The sequence below is a fragment of the Silene latifolia genome, chromosome 4, assembly GCF_048544455.1.
Source record: "Silene latifolia isolate original U9 population chromosome 4, ASM4854445v1, whole genome shotgun sequence".
Taxonomy (NCBI): domain Eukaryota; kingdom Viridiplantae; phylum Streptophyta; class Magnoliopsida; order Caryophyllales; family Caryophyllaceae; genus Silene; species Silene latifolia.
Window position 1 is genome coordinate 108,075,874 of NC_133529.1, and position 16,881 is coordinate 108,092,754.

At 41.1% G+C, this 16,881-nt stretch overlaps 1 protein-coding gene and 1 non-coding gene across 2 annotated transcripts; both read right to left on the reverse strand.

Annotated features, from left to right (window-relative positions):
* Positions 1-2,506: 2,506 nt before the first annotated feature.
* LOC141653774 (UDP-N-acetylmuramoyl-L-alanyl-D-glutamate--2,6-diaminopimelate ligase MurE homolog, chloroplastic) lies at positions 2,507-6,185 on the reverse strand. Its single transcript, XM_074461621.1, has 5 exons — positions 4,271-6,185; positions 3,837-3,953; positions 3,376-3,551; positions 3,002-3,147; positions 2,507-2,888 (listed from the first exon to the last, which is right to left on the reverse strand). Exons 1-5 carry the CDS (start codon positions 6,096-6,098, stop codon positions 2,870-2,872), a joined length of 2,286 nt encoding a protein of 761 aa, XP_074317722.1. The 5' UTR covers positions 6,099-6,185; the 3' UTR covers positions 2,507-2,869.
* A 4,631-nt stretch (positions 6,186-10,816) lies between these two features.
* LOC141654295 (small nucleolar RNA R71) lies at positions 10,817-10,923 on the reverse strand. Its single transcript, XR_012547856.1, has one exon. It is a non-coding gene; the product is annotated as a small nucleolar RNA R71 (small nucleolar RNA).
* Between the last annotated feature and the right edge of the window lie 5,958 nt (positions 10,924-16,881).

Here is a 16,881-nt window from a genome sequence, read left to right on the forward strand (position 1 = left end):
GTATGATCAAAGCCATGGAACACATGCATCTCCTAATGTTGTTTTAGGGGCGGTAAAATGAGGTTCAGTGCATTACATGTATGGTAGCCCGAATGTGAGGCATGTCATGACGCATGCCACGTCTTCAACACCAAGCATCAAGGGGGTAACACTATTGGCCAAGCGTAAAACCCTACCTCTTTATGTTCGCTTTAAGGCTTTAGGATGACAAATGATTGAGACGTAGTTAGTTATTTCCTTGAAAGTATAAGTACCGCTTTATTATATGAGTAGATGACTTCCCAGTCAACAACTATAACAATTTTCATGGCCAAATTAACAAATTGGTAGAATAGTAAGGGGTTGTGGACAAATTGGTAAAAAAAGTTTCTTTTTGGACAGATTGGTAAAAAAAAAACAAAAATGATGGGTTGGACAAATACACCAAAAATTAAGCAATTATTCCAAATAATTAGTGTGTAGTTAAACCCCCAATTTCTTTATTACTCCATCTTTTTATTACCAATTTGTCATCCTTGACGAAACGATCTCTCCCAATTAAGGGATAGTTGGAGATTGGTTTATCAAAAACACATTTTCCTCCGGCATGATTGGGATTTAGGGTGACGTTAGAGGCTACTAGAGGGACCAAACCAAGAAGACTTAGGGGGCGTTTGGTTCGTACACGGGTATGGGGTTGGTATCAGGAATCATACCCGGGTGGTATGGGTTTGGAACTTGATTCCTCATACCTTGTGTTTGGTTCATTTTTGAGTGGTATGGGTTTGAACATCAATTAAGGTTAAAATGCGTAAATTAAAGTATTATAAATAATAATTTTCAATATTATAAAATCATGAAAATGATTAGTTAATCAAATAAGTATATAAAAAATTGGATTTACAATATGCTATAATTTGTTTTTTCATATTTTTGATCAATTTAGTTTGATACCCGTGGGTATCAATCCCATACCCACCACCCTCCTTGGGTATGAGAAACCCATACCTCATGGGTTTGAGGTATGGGTATGAAACCCTTATATTTGCCAAACAAACACTTGGTATGGGTTTGGCTCATTCCAAACTCATACCTCATACCTTTTTTGGGTGAACCAAACACCCCCTTAGAGAGGATTGCGGATACCTGGAAAGACCCACCGGGTTTAACAAATCGGGTGGGATGGGCCGTGTACATTGTAAAGAATATTATATTATTATCTTAGTTTCCATATTACTTATGTGTATATATTTTCTAGTTATTGTGCATATCACATATTTGTCTATATTAGGTAATTTGTATCTTGTAATACCTTGCTCCTCAAGGTCTTCCACGGCCTACAGCTTAGGGTTAGTTTGGTTCTTCTCATTCTTTAGTTTGTATAAATACTCATATCCGTCATTGTATTTATTTATGCAATTCAATAATATTCAAACCTTTCACATAATTCTATCATGGTATCAGAGCCTCGTGCTCTTGATAAAGGTTAACGCTTTAAGAGTTGATCCTCTTCCGCTACCCACCACTCTTACCCCAAGAATTGCATCAAACGTACACCCGTCGCTTTCGAAACTCCGCAAACACCTTCTACGCATCACCACAATTCACCACCGTGATCACCAAAATCGACCGTCTCACCACCACCATCGTCACTCGACCTCAGAAACAGACCATACTCCTTAGTCACGCAACCACGAGTCCCACCTGCATCAAACGCATAAACGGAATCGAAACAAACCACACATCACACCTCCATTAAAAAAAAAAAAAAAAAACTCTCCATCACACACCCAAACCCATGGCTTACAAACCTTCACTCCATCTTCACTCCATCATGCTGGACCAACCCTATGGAAATCCCTAAGACCAAGAATGATTAACACCTGCCTTCCAACCCCGCAACCCATGCCACTACAGCAACTCCAACGTAGGCTCCTCCATGGTTGACATGACTCTTACCGATTCGTCTACTCGTCCTTGTTACCATGGCTGCCTCCTCCAATTTTTTTTTTAAAAAAAAAAAAAAAAAGCCACCAGGCACCCATGATCCACCAATCGAACACCACCTATCAAGCACTCCCTATCTATAATTCCACTTTCATTGCTCAATTCCACCGTCATGTATGCCTCGTCCACCTGGCCCGTTTACTATAAAGCTATTGCACTGATTCAGTTCCTGCTCTCCAAGATCGGCCTTACTCTTCGACCGTCCGTCTTGCGGGGGCGTGTAAAGAATATTATATTATTATCTTAGTTTCCATATTACTTATGTGTATATATTTTCTAGTTATTGTGCATATCACATATTTGTCTATATTAGGTAATTTGTATCTTGTAATACCTTGCTCCTCAAGGTCTTCCACGGCCTACAGCTTAGGGTTAGTTTGGTTCTTCTCATTCTTTAGTTTGTATAAATACTCATATCCGTCATTGTATTTATTTATGCAATTCAATAATATTCAAACCTTTCACATAATTCTATCATACATACTACATTACCTCCCCGAAATTAAACTCTGAATTCTATCCCAAGTTGTAACATTTTTACAACTGCAAGAGGTTGCATCGTACATACATACATAGTAGTAGTAAACTAAAGAAGACACAAAACAGGAGATGGTAGGTTTCCACTCGACAACACGTGATATGATTTCCTGAGACTCGATGTAATCCTAAATCGACGATACAGACCGTACATGGCAACAAATGCAAAACATACCTTAACTAAATCAATCGTTATCGAGACAAATTAGCTGCTGCAAAAAGAATGGCACTAATCACTAAACGCACTTCTAACTTGTCAGTATATATCGAAGAAGATGATCAGGAAGAAGTGAGCAACTTTGCTCCATATTCACCATCATCAATAATAGTTAAGTATATACACAACTCAATGGCTCTCCGGTAACCTGCAATGCAAAGAAAATGGACATGTATCTTACTAACATCAATAGAAGTAGCGAAAACAAGTAATAATGGCAATATAATCGGAATACAAGCAACTAAAACAAGAACACCATACCGCCATGGGAATTCACTCGTGTCTATTCCAGCTTGGTGAAGCTCATCAACATACTGTAGTGCTTCCCTGCACTCCTCCCTGTCGTCAAAGAACTCCTTTTTATCACCTTCAATCTGATATGCTTCATGGCCTTTCCCAGCAACTACCTACAAGCCGCAGCACAACAATAACTTGCAAAATTTATGGAAGGAATAGTACTAAACATCGTGGAGAGATACATGTTCGAGCATTTGGGGTACTGGTACTTCAGAAAGCAAAACTTTTTTATGCATCAGAAAGTTCAGAGTTTCTGACATATGTCCAGGCTTGAATTCCTGGAACTCAGTGGTCAAACATCACACACTAAGGAGTAACAAATAGAATTTCAGACTTACCACCATATCACCTTCCTCACCCATTGCAACAGCACAGCGTACGGCTACTCGCCTAATATCATGCAGGAAAAGCCGGTGGCCATTTGAAAGAGGGGGATAATAATCATTCTCGCCATGCTTCAGGTAGTCTTGCATTGTCCATCCAATTCCAGACAACATGTCATCCAGTATATCCACTGTAACACAGAATTTACACTTTGAGTATATGTCAAATTCACCATTCACTTTGGCATCAGTGCATCACAAGGAGGATAAACTAGGGACCGACATACCAATCTCTAATTCTTTTCACAAGCTAATGTATGAATCAGTTTAACAAAGGTTTTTATTTTTCATAAAGTTTGGTATACCTTTCGCACTAAAAATTGGAATTTGCAAGACAGCCTAAATCAAGATCATTCATATCAGAATTATCACGGGTCATTTATCAGATAAAATAAGATGACCAATTGGTTACTTACATGGATCTTCGTTCCTTGGATTATCAGAAGTCAGCATAGTTACATCACTTTTATCAGTTGCAATCTTTGTAAGCAGAGGTCTCTTGCCCCTCTCTTGCTCACCAGAACTGCCTATAACTGGAAATCAAAATAGCAGTAATTAAGTCGTAAATTAAAAATAACTATCAAGGCACTTTCACAACAGTCATAAGAAAAAAACCACACTGGCATTTCTTTTAACCTTATGTCATGATTAAACCTTCCAATTTGAAATATTTTCCTTTTTGTTTGTTACCAGATATGTTCCTCAATTTTGCGCAAATAAATCAGAAAGGTTATTTCATTTAAGGAGGGATTACAACATTAAATTTCCTTTTTAACTTGCACAGATGCACACCCATAAAACAGAATAGCTAATTAATAGGACTGGAGATCAGAAAAAAGATGCTAATTACCAGTGATTATCCTCCTGGGATTGAGCTCCCTCACTGAATCGAGAAGCCTAGACAAGCCATTTGGAGTACGAGCATGATCAACGATCACCCCAAATGCTTGCTCTTCATCAATTAATTCACACCTTCCAGGAACTGCATCGACTTCTTCAATACCCCTCACAATATCCTCCAATGGCGCCCCAACTGCAATCCCAACAGCAACAGCTGCTAGGATATTGTAAATGTTATGCTTCCCAAGCAACCCTGATGAAATCTCCAAAATGCCCTGAGGAGTATTCACCAAGATAGTAGTCTCAAACAAAGAAAGCTCATACTTTAGAGGATGAACATCCGCATTCTTATTGTCCAAAGCAAAAGTCAAAACAGGAACATCCGGGTTCCCTTGATTTATAAAAAACGGTGCATTCACGTCATCAATGTTTACAATCTTCCTATGTCTATCAGGATCAACCATCCTAGAGAACAACTTACCCTGAGCAACCCTATACTCCTCTTCACTCCCTTCAAAACCCGAATGATCCCTAGTCGAATTAGTGAACACAGCAATATCAAAATCAACCTCCTCACAGCGGCCACGAGCCAACTCATTAGAAGAGGCTTCCATGACTACTGCTTCGGCTCCATTGTGAAGCATCTTCGCCATCAACTTCTGAACCAAAACACCATCAGGACTAGATTCCGGTGAATCCAACTTATTGTCACCATGTAAATAATATGCCACAGAACTCATCAACCCAGTTCTCAACCCCATTGCCTCATACATACCCTTGATCAAATACCCAGTAGTCGTCTTCCCATGGGTACCCGTCACACCAATTACCGACATATCTCTCGTGGGCCACCTATAAAATGCAGCCGCCAATGCAGGTAAGGCGGCATTAGTATCCTCCACAAGCACTAAACCCTTACAACCAAGAGTCTCCCCAAGATCAATCTCCTTACTAGCTACAACAGCAACTGCACCTCTCTTATCAGCCTCACTCAGAAACAAATGACCATCGGTTTTACTCCCAACACAACACACAAACAAATCCCCGGCATTAACCAACCTCGAATCATGCTCAATCCCAGTAATCTCCACCTCTAAATCGCCATACACCGAAATTGGCACGACTTTACACTCATCTAATAGCTCAGCTAATGTCATCCTAAATTTGGGTTCAATTATCCTAACCTTACTATTACCAAAACTATCAAAATCATTAACATAATCAAAAGACGCATCATTATTCAAATCAAAAGCATCCAACTTATTACCAAGTTCACCATCTTCTTCTTCTTCCTCCTCATCTTCATCCACAATCTTCAATCCGCGTAATTCGTCAATCTCCTCGAGATCCACAACTTCATCAGCATCCAATTCATCAACAGCATCAATAACAACATCTAAATTCTGTTGGGTTTTAGGTGGGTTGGGTTGTAAAAGCCCTTTCTTAACAAACTCCTTACGCTTGAGGGAAATGGCTTTATCAATATCAGCAAACAAACCGTCAGAAGTAGCATAGCCACGTGCATCATCGTCTTGGGCGTCGTCATCAGGGGCGTCCTCAACATCCCGGATGGCGTCCAGGTACACAGATTGATTAGCGGCAAAGTCATCTTCTTCGAGTTTACGAGCGCGGGCAGCTTGGCGCTTGATTTGTTGGAACTTGGAGACGCCGTGAGCGGTGTCTTCAGGGGCTTCCGGTGGGTCGTCGTCGGAGGGGTTAGGGAAGTTGTTTGTGGAAACTGAGAGAGATAGGCGTGGACGCCGAAAAGGGTATTTTGGGAAATTCAAGGAAGATGAGAGGGATAGTGAAGGAAGTGTGAGGAATAGTTGAAGAGACATTGGAGTTGAAGAGAGAGTTGATTGAGTGTAAATTCAGTGTGAATTTTGAGCAAGGAGAACTCAGAGGTTTATTCCAGGGTTTTGGATAATGTTTTTAAACTTTTTTTTTTTTTTTTTTTGAGCGCTTTTTTGCATACGAATTTTACTTTTTACATATAGTATTTACGATTTTGCCTTTTTTATTTTTGTTCATCTTCCTCATTCAAAATTCAATACAACTCATCTCTCGCGGCTCCCGCACAACCACCCCGCACCCCAATCTCAGTAGCACCAACCACCATGCATCACCACTGCATCATTAATGGCCTTCTTGGACTAGACCATTGATAACCTACTCTAGACATGCAGATTTGTACGTCATCAAAAATTCGGGAGTTGCGGTCCAATTTACCCAGCAAATTGATACTCCCTCCAATTTTCTTTTATCTTCCCCTTTCTTTTGGGCACAAAAATTAAGAAAGGGGAAGAAAGAAGGAATAAAGTAGAATAAAGTATTGTAAGTTGGGAAATTTATAGGGGAGAAAAAATAATAAATAATGAATAAAGAATAGATAAAGTAATGGGGTTGTTGATTTTTTAGGAGAGAGAAATTAATAAAAAATGAATGAAACTTACCAAAAAAAGAAAAGAGGAAAGATAATCAAACTTGTGTGAAAAAGGAAAGAGGGAAGATAAAAGAAAATTGGAGGGAGTAGAACACAAATGACAGAAAAGCATACTCCTTAGACAATCCGCATCAGTGAATTCTCACCAATTTTCACTCTACACTTTTCCACCTTTTCTCTCTCCAATTCACAATCCACCCCCAAAATTCACCAAAAAACATAAAAAAAACACATACATCAACAAATACTCAACTTTCCTTCTCTTTCATACTTTACTATACCCCACACTATCCACCTCAGCATTCCACTATCTCACACTATATTTATTTTTACTTCATTTTCATTATTTGCAATCATATAAAATTTTCGGTTTTATAATTTATTATTTTTATTGTTATTATTGCAAATTCGAATTTCTTTTTTTTTTTTACGGTTTTTTTGCATATAAATTAAGGTAAATTTGAAACTCTCACACTTTATTTCCGTTTTTTTTACGATCTTTAATTTTGAGTCATTATTTAACACGGATATTTTCTTATTTCAAATAAAGATAGGAAATAATACATTGCAATAAAAAAATTAAAACAAAGTAAAACCTAATACAAGGTTAACATATGTAATTTGGAGAGATTAAGTAGAGAGAAAATAAAAGAAGAAGTGTGAGGAAATATATTGATATTAGGCTCATTTTATAGAGGGTAAAAAAAAATATGAATTATGGTTATTTTTTTTTTTTAAAAAAAATATTTGTGGAATATTACCGTTCTAAAATTTCTTTAAATATAGCCGTTTATAAGAAAATGTACCGTTGGGGAGAGGGACACGTGGCAGATTTCGAGTGGCTAATTGAGTTGATAAAGAAAAAAAAAGTGAAATGCAATCCTTCTCCAAAAGTAACTAGATGCCCCACTTTCCGAATTCTCACCAAAATTCGAACAGGCGAAATTTTCGCCTAAAAAACTGTGCCATTATTGCCAAGGTGTCAACTTTTTGTATTTTAATATTGTTTTACTATCTTCACGAGAAAAGGTGAAGAGCCCATTGTGGATGCTCTTATAATTCACCAATTTCTAGCAGGTTGACATTGGAAGACTACGTGAGCATTTGCACACTTTCAACCACATATGTTGATACTGTCGTTTGAGTACCAAAAATAAACCTAATTAAAACTAACAAAGAAGCTAGTGATAAGCAGGGTCGATCTCCACAAGGAGGCAAGATATATGTCTAAAGGTCCGTCTATTAGGTCACAAAGTGGGGGTTTTGATTTTGATTTCTAAACTAATAAAAGATTAAGGGAAAGAGAAATTAAGCAAGAGCAATAAAAGTATAAAATGTGATAAAGATGATCAAATAGAGAAGGTATGTGATATACGATTAATTTACCTCTAATTCCCTCTTTCTTTTATGCATACCGACTCATATCGAGTCGGTTTCGGGTGTTTTTCCTTGCATATTGTGCCCAATACCCGTACTTGTTACCGTGTGTGTCCTTTTGTAGGAAACGACCTAAGTATGGAGAAATTGGGGCAAGAAAGGCACCCCATTGCCTTTACATGAAGAAGAGGGGAAGAAATGGTGAAGAGTGTGTTTCTTGGCGAGCCGTGCAGTCTGGTCCTGCCACCGGCAAAACACACCCCGAGAATCACTTAAGATTTTGAAGAAAAGTGAGGAATGTGCTTTTGTCAAGAGCCGGCAACCGGTCCACCGGTAAAGCACAACAAATGGAATTAATTGAAGATTTTGGTGAAAAACAAGCTTGGCCTCGCTGCCGGTAGGAGCACCGTGCAATGGCCAACCGGCATTACGCACCATAAAGAAGAAGTAGAAGTCTGAAGAGTGTGTTTTTGGCAGGCAAGAACCGCCCACCGGCAAAACACGAGATGCCGGCTATTTTTTAATCTTTGCGGTTTTGCCGGTAGAGCACCATTTGCAACGGTAGGTGCACCGCAAACGCAAAGACGGGATTTGGGCTTTTCTTCCCTTTTTCTTCCTAATCTTGTACAAGCCTATAAATACCCCCTCTTAAACCCTTTTGTACACACAACCCTAGATCCAGAATTTTTACCCTTTCAAGCCTTAAACTTTCTTAATCCCTTTGTTAATCTTTCCTTAATTAGAGAAGTTCTTCAATCAATTAGTGATTGAATTTGGGTTTGTAAGAAGATTGAAGGATTTCCTTCTTTATTATTTCTATCCAAATTCCTCTTTCACTATTTTGTTGGTATTAATTCTCTCCCTATTTTCATTTGTTTACATTTTTGTTCTTCTTTTATGTTTGTTTGATTGTTTATGTTAAGATTGTTGGTGTTGTTTGTTTGTTGTTGTTAATTTCATCATTGTTTATCTTTTCATTGTTCATCTTTCCTTTGTTTCTCTTTCATTTGTTCTTCCTTGGGTAGTTGTCCTCAAAGACTTAATCTTTGAGTTGATTTGGTTAAAGATTGTGTCTTTAGGTTTAATCACTCTTGTTATTAGATTAAATCATCTTTCCTTTACACCTATTGTTAGATTGTTGCATGTTTAGAAGTGAATTTCATCTTCCCACCATGTTTGTGACCAAAGTTTCCATCTTTATTGTCTATTTTACAATTAGGATTATGATTAGTGAGTAGTCTCCCACTAGGGCTCGGTTTGACCCAACATGAGTAATTTCACTAATTGAATTTCATAAAGGCTAATTATTTGGGGAAATTGGTGAGGGTAGGTTAGAGGATTGACTTGGTTTAAGGGTTGACTTTTGGGTAGTGTTGACTTACGACCCTTGACCACCAACGAGAGTTGGTTAGGTTGTGATTTGGATACCCGTGATTTGACCCTATTGTTGACCTTGGTTGAGACCGAAAGGGAGAACCGGGGTAGAACACCTCTAATCTAGCGTTTGAAATCGACCCTCGAGAGAGGGAGTGGGATGACCCGGGAATTGACGGGGCTTAATGACCTTAGCAAATATTGGACTACCTTGGGAATAATGCATGTTTTTGGGGTAGTCGGGTATTGAGTTAGGGATTCCGACCTTCGAACCCGAGAGGGGGGTTGGTGGGTAGCACTAGTGTCCTATTTCGAACCCGAGAGGGGGGTCTTAGGCGAATTAGAGTCGTCACCTCCTCAACTAACTACCCTTGTGATTAGCCTAGAGATTTGATTGTGTGGAATTACGATTTGTTTGGGAAGAACCGAGTCTTAGGGTTTTTAATCATTTGATTTACATCTATTTATTTTATCTTGCTCTTTCTTCTATTTCTTTATTTAGTTGTTTTACCTTGTTGTTGGTAGCTTTAGTACAACCCCATCTTTTATTTTCGACTTAGCTAAACGATCGGATTAGAAGAATTAGTATTCTTTTCAACTCCTTGTGGGATCGACCCTTAATAGTGTACAACGATAAAATCGTGCACTTGCGAGGTATAGCTTGATACCATCAAGTTTTTGGCGCCGTTCGGGGAGTTCGACTAGATATTAATTGTTTTCGTTCTTGTTTAGACTAAGTCTTTTGTTACTAATCCTTCTCTTGAGTGTGTAGGACTTTTTGCATGGTTAGGAGAGCTCGAAGAGGTCAACCAATACGCCCGATTGACCACGAGATCGAAGCAACCGCGAGAAGACTAAATTCACTCCGTAGAAGAGGGCTTATAGAAACACCGATTCCTCAAGAAAATTCAGTAATTGAGAACCTTCAAGAAGGACCACGGGTCTTTGAAACTTTCGAAAATCCTTTTGCAACACTAGGAAACGGAAGTAACAATGGCCGCGGTTCCAATGAGAGATAACTTGGCTCCGAAAAAGGTGGTGAATCCAAGTATTGTGAAGCCACCCATTCAAGCCAACAATTTTGATGTGAAAGCCACCTTGCTACAACTTGTCCAAGGGAACCAATTCGGAGGGGGAGCCACCGAAAACCCCAACGAGCATCTCAACGAGTTCTTGGATAGTTGTGACATGTTCAAGGCCAATGGAGTCACGGAAGATGCCGTACGCCTTAGGCTTTTCCCTTACTCCTTGAGGGGAAGTGCCAAGGAATGGCTTAAAAGTTGTGAACCCGACTCTCTTCGGACTTGGGATGATGTCTCTAAGGCTTTTCTCAACAAGTATTTCCCACCCCAACGAACCGCAAGAATCAAGAGTGAGCTCTAAGGGTTCACCCAACAAGAAGATGAGACCCTTTATGAAGCATGGGAGAGGTACAAGGGCCTCCAAAGGCTATGTCCTCACCACGGTATTGGAGATGATGAGCTCATCAACAATTTCTATGAAGGGTTAAACAATGAGATGAAGATGAACCTTGATTCCGGCTCGGGGAAGGGAGCTTTGGATAAGATAGACCACAAGACGGCGAAAGAGCTTATTGAAGAAATGGCTTCTCGTACCTTTCATTGGAACAATGATAGGCACAAGAGAAAGGGGAAGTCAACGGTCGAGTCGGCCAACAATGTGGAAGTGAAAGAGATGATAGAAGAGCTTAAGCAACAAGTAGCCTTGATGAGCTCAAGCAAGACATCTAGCAATTCTTCTATGAGGAACCAAGTCTATAGTTGTGAGCTTTGTGGAGACCAAGGACACCCACCCAATGAGTGTCCTTTGGTGGTTGGAGATGGAAGTTGTATGGAGCAAGTGAACGGGATATGGGAGTCTAGTCCGGCCAAGCAAGCATTTAACAACAACCAATATCACCCCGGATTGAGAGCCCACCCAAACTTCTCCTATGGCTCTCAAAATGTCCAAAACCCAACCTTCCAACAAAAGTCACAACAACCAAACTTCCAAACTCAAAAACAAAACACAACATTCAATCAAGGTCCACCGGGTTTCCAAGGAAGAACTTTCCAACCTAGACAACAATTCCAATCACTTAACCCACCAACCACCCAACCATTCCAACCAACCACCCAACCTTTCCAACAAAATTTCCAACCATTCCAACAACCCACCCAACCAAAGTCAAACATGGAACTCATGATGGAGCAAATGATGAATCATCAAACACAATTCATCAACCATACCACCCAAAAACAAGAAGAGACAACCACATCCATCAACCAACTTAGAACCCAAATGCAAGCCTCTCAACGAATGACGGACAACCAAATCTCCCAATTGGCTACCCAAATGAGCCAACTACAAGCCTCCCAAGGTAAATTCCCGGGTAAAACCGAGGAAAATCCGAAAACCATGAATGCTATTCATTTGAGGAGTGGTAGAGATTTGGAAGATCGGGAATTTGTCAAGAAAAGGAAGAGTAGTAGACCGGGTAATGTCATTGAACCTCAAATTTTGGTTGAACCTCCTAAGGTAATTGAAGAAAAGGAGGGAAAAGATGAGCTTGTGGAAATTGTTGTGGAAACTCCAAGAGTGATTGATGAACCAACAAGGGTAGTTGAAGAGCCTCAACAACAAGTGGTACGAACTTATGTACCACCGGTCCCCTTTCCACAAAGGTTGGCAAGAGCCAAACTTGAACAAAAGTATGGGAAGTTCATGGATATGATGAAGGGTATCAACATTACTATGCCTTTCATTGATGCCGTAAAGGAGATTCCAAGCTATGGCAAGTTCTTGAAGGAGCTCATCTCTAACAAAAACTCCTTGAGCCCGACAACCACGGTGAACTTATCCAAGGAGTGTAGTGCAATTCTCATGAATGAGGCTCCTCAAAAGCTTGAAGACCCGGGGAGTTTCTCCATTCCTTGTAAGATTGGGACCGTGCACATTGAGAGGGCTTTGTGTGATTTGGGGGCTAGCATTAGTCTTATGCCCCTCAAAATTTTCAAGAAGTTGAAAGATTATGAGCTTTCACCAACAAGGGTTTCTCTCCAACTTGCCGATAGGTCGGTAAGATATCCGATTGGTCTTGTGGAGGATGTCCCGCTCAAGGTGGGGAAACTTGCATTTCCATGTGATTTCTATGTTATGGACATCCCCGAAGACTCAAATATTCCCATCATATTGGGGCGCCCATGCCTTGCTACGGGGGGTGCCATGATTGATGTGAAGAATGGGAAGCTTTCTTTGCAAGTGGGTGAAGATAAGGTTGAATTCTCCTTGAACAAGGCTATGAAAGAGCCTTCGGAAGAAAAGTCTTGTTATATGATTGATGTGGTCGAAGAATGGGTTGATATGAAGAAGTTTGATGAAGACAAGGGTTTGCAAGGGTTCCTTGAGTGCAAGGTAAAGGATTGCAAGGAGCACCGGGAGTATGCTTTAGCTATGGAAGCAACAATTGAAGAAGACCCGGACAAAGAATTTGAAAGCTTGAGAGGAGATGGTAAAAAAGAGGAGAGATCCACGCCTCCTCAAGTGGAGTTGAAACCTCTTCCCTCTACTCTTAAACATGCTTTCCTTGGCCCTAATGATACTTACCCTATTATTGTCAATAGTGCACTCAATGACACCGAACTTCAAAAATTACTTGATGTTGTGAGAAAGTACAAGGATGTCATTGGGTACTCAATTGATGATATCAAGGGGATTAGCCCTTCTTTTTGCACCCATCGCATTCATTTGGAGGATGAGAGTGCATCTTCCATTGAGCCTCAACGCCGCCTTAACCCCGCTATGAAAGAAGTGGTTAGGAAGGAGGTGTTGAAGCTCTATGATGCAAGCATAATTTACCCTATCTCCGATAGTGCATGGGTGAGCCCGGTGCATGTTGTGCCAAAGAAGGGCGGGGTCACGGTAGTCACCAATGATAAGAATGAACTAATTCCAACAAGAGTCACAACCGGGTGGAGAATGTGTATAGACTATAGGCGCCTCAACAAGGCAACTAGGAAAGACCATTTCCCCTCCCTTTCCTTGACCAAATGTTGGAAAGACTTGCCCAACATTCTCATTTTTGCTACCTTGATGGGTTTTTGGGATTTTTCCAAATCCCGATTCACCCTAATGACCAAGAAAAGACCACATTCACGTGCCCATTTGGCACCTTTGCTTATAGGCGCATGCCCTTTGGGCTTTGCAATGCGCCGGCCACATTTCAAAGATGCATGCTAGCTATATTTTCCGAATATGTTGAGAATATCATGGAGGTGTTTATGGACGACTTCTCGGTCGTAGGCACCTCATTTGATGGATGTCTAGCTAATTTGGGTAAGGTCTTGAAGAGATGTCAAGAGAGTGGTCTAGTCTTGAATTGGGAGAAATGTCACTTCATGGTGACATCCGGGGTTGTTTTGGGTCATGTAGTGTCAAGTAAGGGCTTGGAAGTAGATCAAGCCAAGATTGAAGTGATCAAAACTCTACCCCCTCCCACTAATGTTAAAGGAATTAGGAGTTTTCTTGGGCATGCCGGTTTTTACCGGAGATTCATTAAGGATTTTTCTTTGATTGCCCGTCCCTTAACATTGTTGCTTGGAAAAGATGTGCCATTTGAATTTACTAATGAGTGTTTGGATGCTTTCAATAGGTTGAAGGAAGCTCTCATCACCGCTCCAATTATGCAACCTCCCACTTGGGGAGAACCTTTTGAATTGATGTGCGATGCTAGTGATGTAGCGGTGGGAGCGGTGCTTGGACAAAAGAAGGATGGTAAACTCCATGCCATATATTATGCAAGCAAGACTTTGGATGAAGCTCAATCACACTACACCACCACCGAAAAGGAGCTTTTGGCGGTCATATATGCCATGAACAAGTTTCGTTCCTATTTGGTGGGTTCTAAGGTAATTGTGCACACCGATCACACGGCGTTGAGGCACTTGCTAATCAAGAAGGAGTCAAAACCACGCTTGATTCGGTGGATTCTATTGTTACAAGAGTTCGATATCGAGATTAGAGACAAGAAAGGTGTAGAAAATGTGGTAGCCGATCATCTTTCTCGGCTACTCCATGTCAAGGATAAGGATGGATTGCCAATTGATGACACATTACCGGATGATCAACTATTTGCACTTGCTTTGATGGATACCCCGTGGTACGCGGACTATGTAAATTATTTGGTATCCGGGGTCATCCCACACGGTTATGATTCCCATAAGAAAAAGAGATTCTTCCATGACCTTAAGCAATATTTTTGGGAAGAACCGTGTCTCTACAAAGCTTGTGCCGACGGGATAATTAGAAGATGCATACCCAATGAAGAAGTCCAACCCATAATCTCTCATTGCCATGACATGCCAAGTGGAGGGCATGGTAGTTCACGGAAAACCGCCGCGAGGGTGCTCCAATGTGGATTCTTTTGGCCTTCCCTATTTCACGATGTGGCCACCTACGTCAAGAAGTGTGACAAGTGTCAAAGAAGTGGTAACATTTCAAAGAGGCATGAAATGCCAATGAACTACATACTTGAAGTGAAGGTATTCGATGTATGGGGCATTGACTATCAAGGCCCTTTTCCCTCATCAAATGGGAATGAGTATATCCTTGTTGCGGTGGACTACGTGAGCAAATGGGTTGAAGCAATTCCAACAAAGACTTGTGACGCAAAATCAGTGGCCAAACTCATGGAGACAATCATATTCCCACGGTTTGGAGTTCCACGAATTGTGATTAGTGACCGTGGAACTCATTTCCGGGAAAGGACTTTTGATGCTCTACTCAAGAAGCATGGGGTGCAACATAGGCGGAGCCTTGCCTATCACCCACAAGCTAACGGCCAAGCCGAAATCTCTAACCGTGAAATCAAGATGATCCTTGAAAAGACCGTGAGCCGGTCAAGGAAAGATTGGTCTACCAAGCTCAATGATGCATTGTGGGCTTACCGAACCGCTTTCAAAACACCAATAGGAACTTCACCATTCCGGTTGGTGTATGGGAAGCCTTGCCATTTGCCGGTTGAGTTGGAGCACAAGGCTCATTGGGCCATCCGACTCCTTAACTTTGATTTGAAAAGCGCCGGGGAGAAGCGGCTACTTGACCTCAATGAGCTTGAAGAATTTAGACTAGAGGCTTATGAGAGCTCTAGGTTGTATAAGGAAAGGACCAAGCGATTCCATGACAAGGCTATTATAAGGAGGGAATTCAAGGAGGGGGATTTGGTTCTCCTCTTTAACTCGAGATTCAAGCTATTTTCGGGAAAACTAAAGTCAAAGTGGTCGGGGCCTTTCACCGTGGTCCGAGCTTTTCCCCATGGAGCGGTTGAAGTATCCGATGGAGACCAAACATTCAAAGTAAATGGACAACGGCTAAAGCACTACATCGCCGGAACCCCTATCATCAAGAACATGAGCTCCATTGCTACCTACCTTCAAAATTATTGATTGTCGTTCATAACTCCGTCGAGCCTACGACATAAAACAAGGGCGCTTCATGGGAGGCAACCCATGCATCTTTGTATATAACTTGCATTCTAGACTAGTAGTGAGAGATTTGGAGTCGTATTTTGTCTATTTGGATTGGTGACGGAGGTCACTTTTGAAGATCACAAGTATTTATTTTCGTCGACCCGAAATCCCGGCATCATGCGTCGGAGTAGTTGCGGAAAACAAGAATCCCGGGGTCAATGAAAAAGCTCAAAGTTGAGTTGAAGAAAAATTGAGCAAATTTGAAGAACACGACGAAAAATAGCTGTGTGTTGTGTTTTGCCGGTGGACCGGCAGCCGGTTGGTCCACCGGCAGCGAGACCAAACAAAATTTTGAGAAATTGAAGTTGTGGTGTGTTTTGCCGGTAGGCCGGCAACCGGCTCACCGGCATAACACACCTGGCAAGATGAAAACACGAAGAATTGATGATGAGGAGTGTTTTGCCGGTAGGCCGGCAACCGGCTCACCGGTAAAACACTCATGCTATGATGCTGGGAAGTTGATTTTTGAGTGAGGAGTGTGTTTTGCCGGTGGACCGGCAGCGAGGTCAAAAATTTCAGAGAGAAATTCGAAGAAATTGAAAAAGGGGATGTGTGTTTTGCCGGCAGACCGGCTGCCGGTTCGCCAACCGGCAAAACACACCCGCAGAATACAAAATAAACCACGACTCACCCCTTTTCTCATTTCATTTCTTCTTTCTTCCTTCTTCAAACCTCCATTATTTTTCCCCCTTTCTAACCCTAACTCCATTAAAACTCAATCAAACTCCCTCCAACCTTCACCAATCTCCTCCAATCATCAAGATGGCCGGAAGAAGAACAAGGGCCGATATAGCAAGGGACCAAGCGGCATTGATTGCTCAAGCGGCGACCGATACTTACCCCGATCCGGACTTCCCTACAGTCGAGTTTGCCACACCAACTCAGAAGGGTAAGTTTATT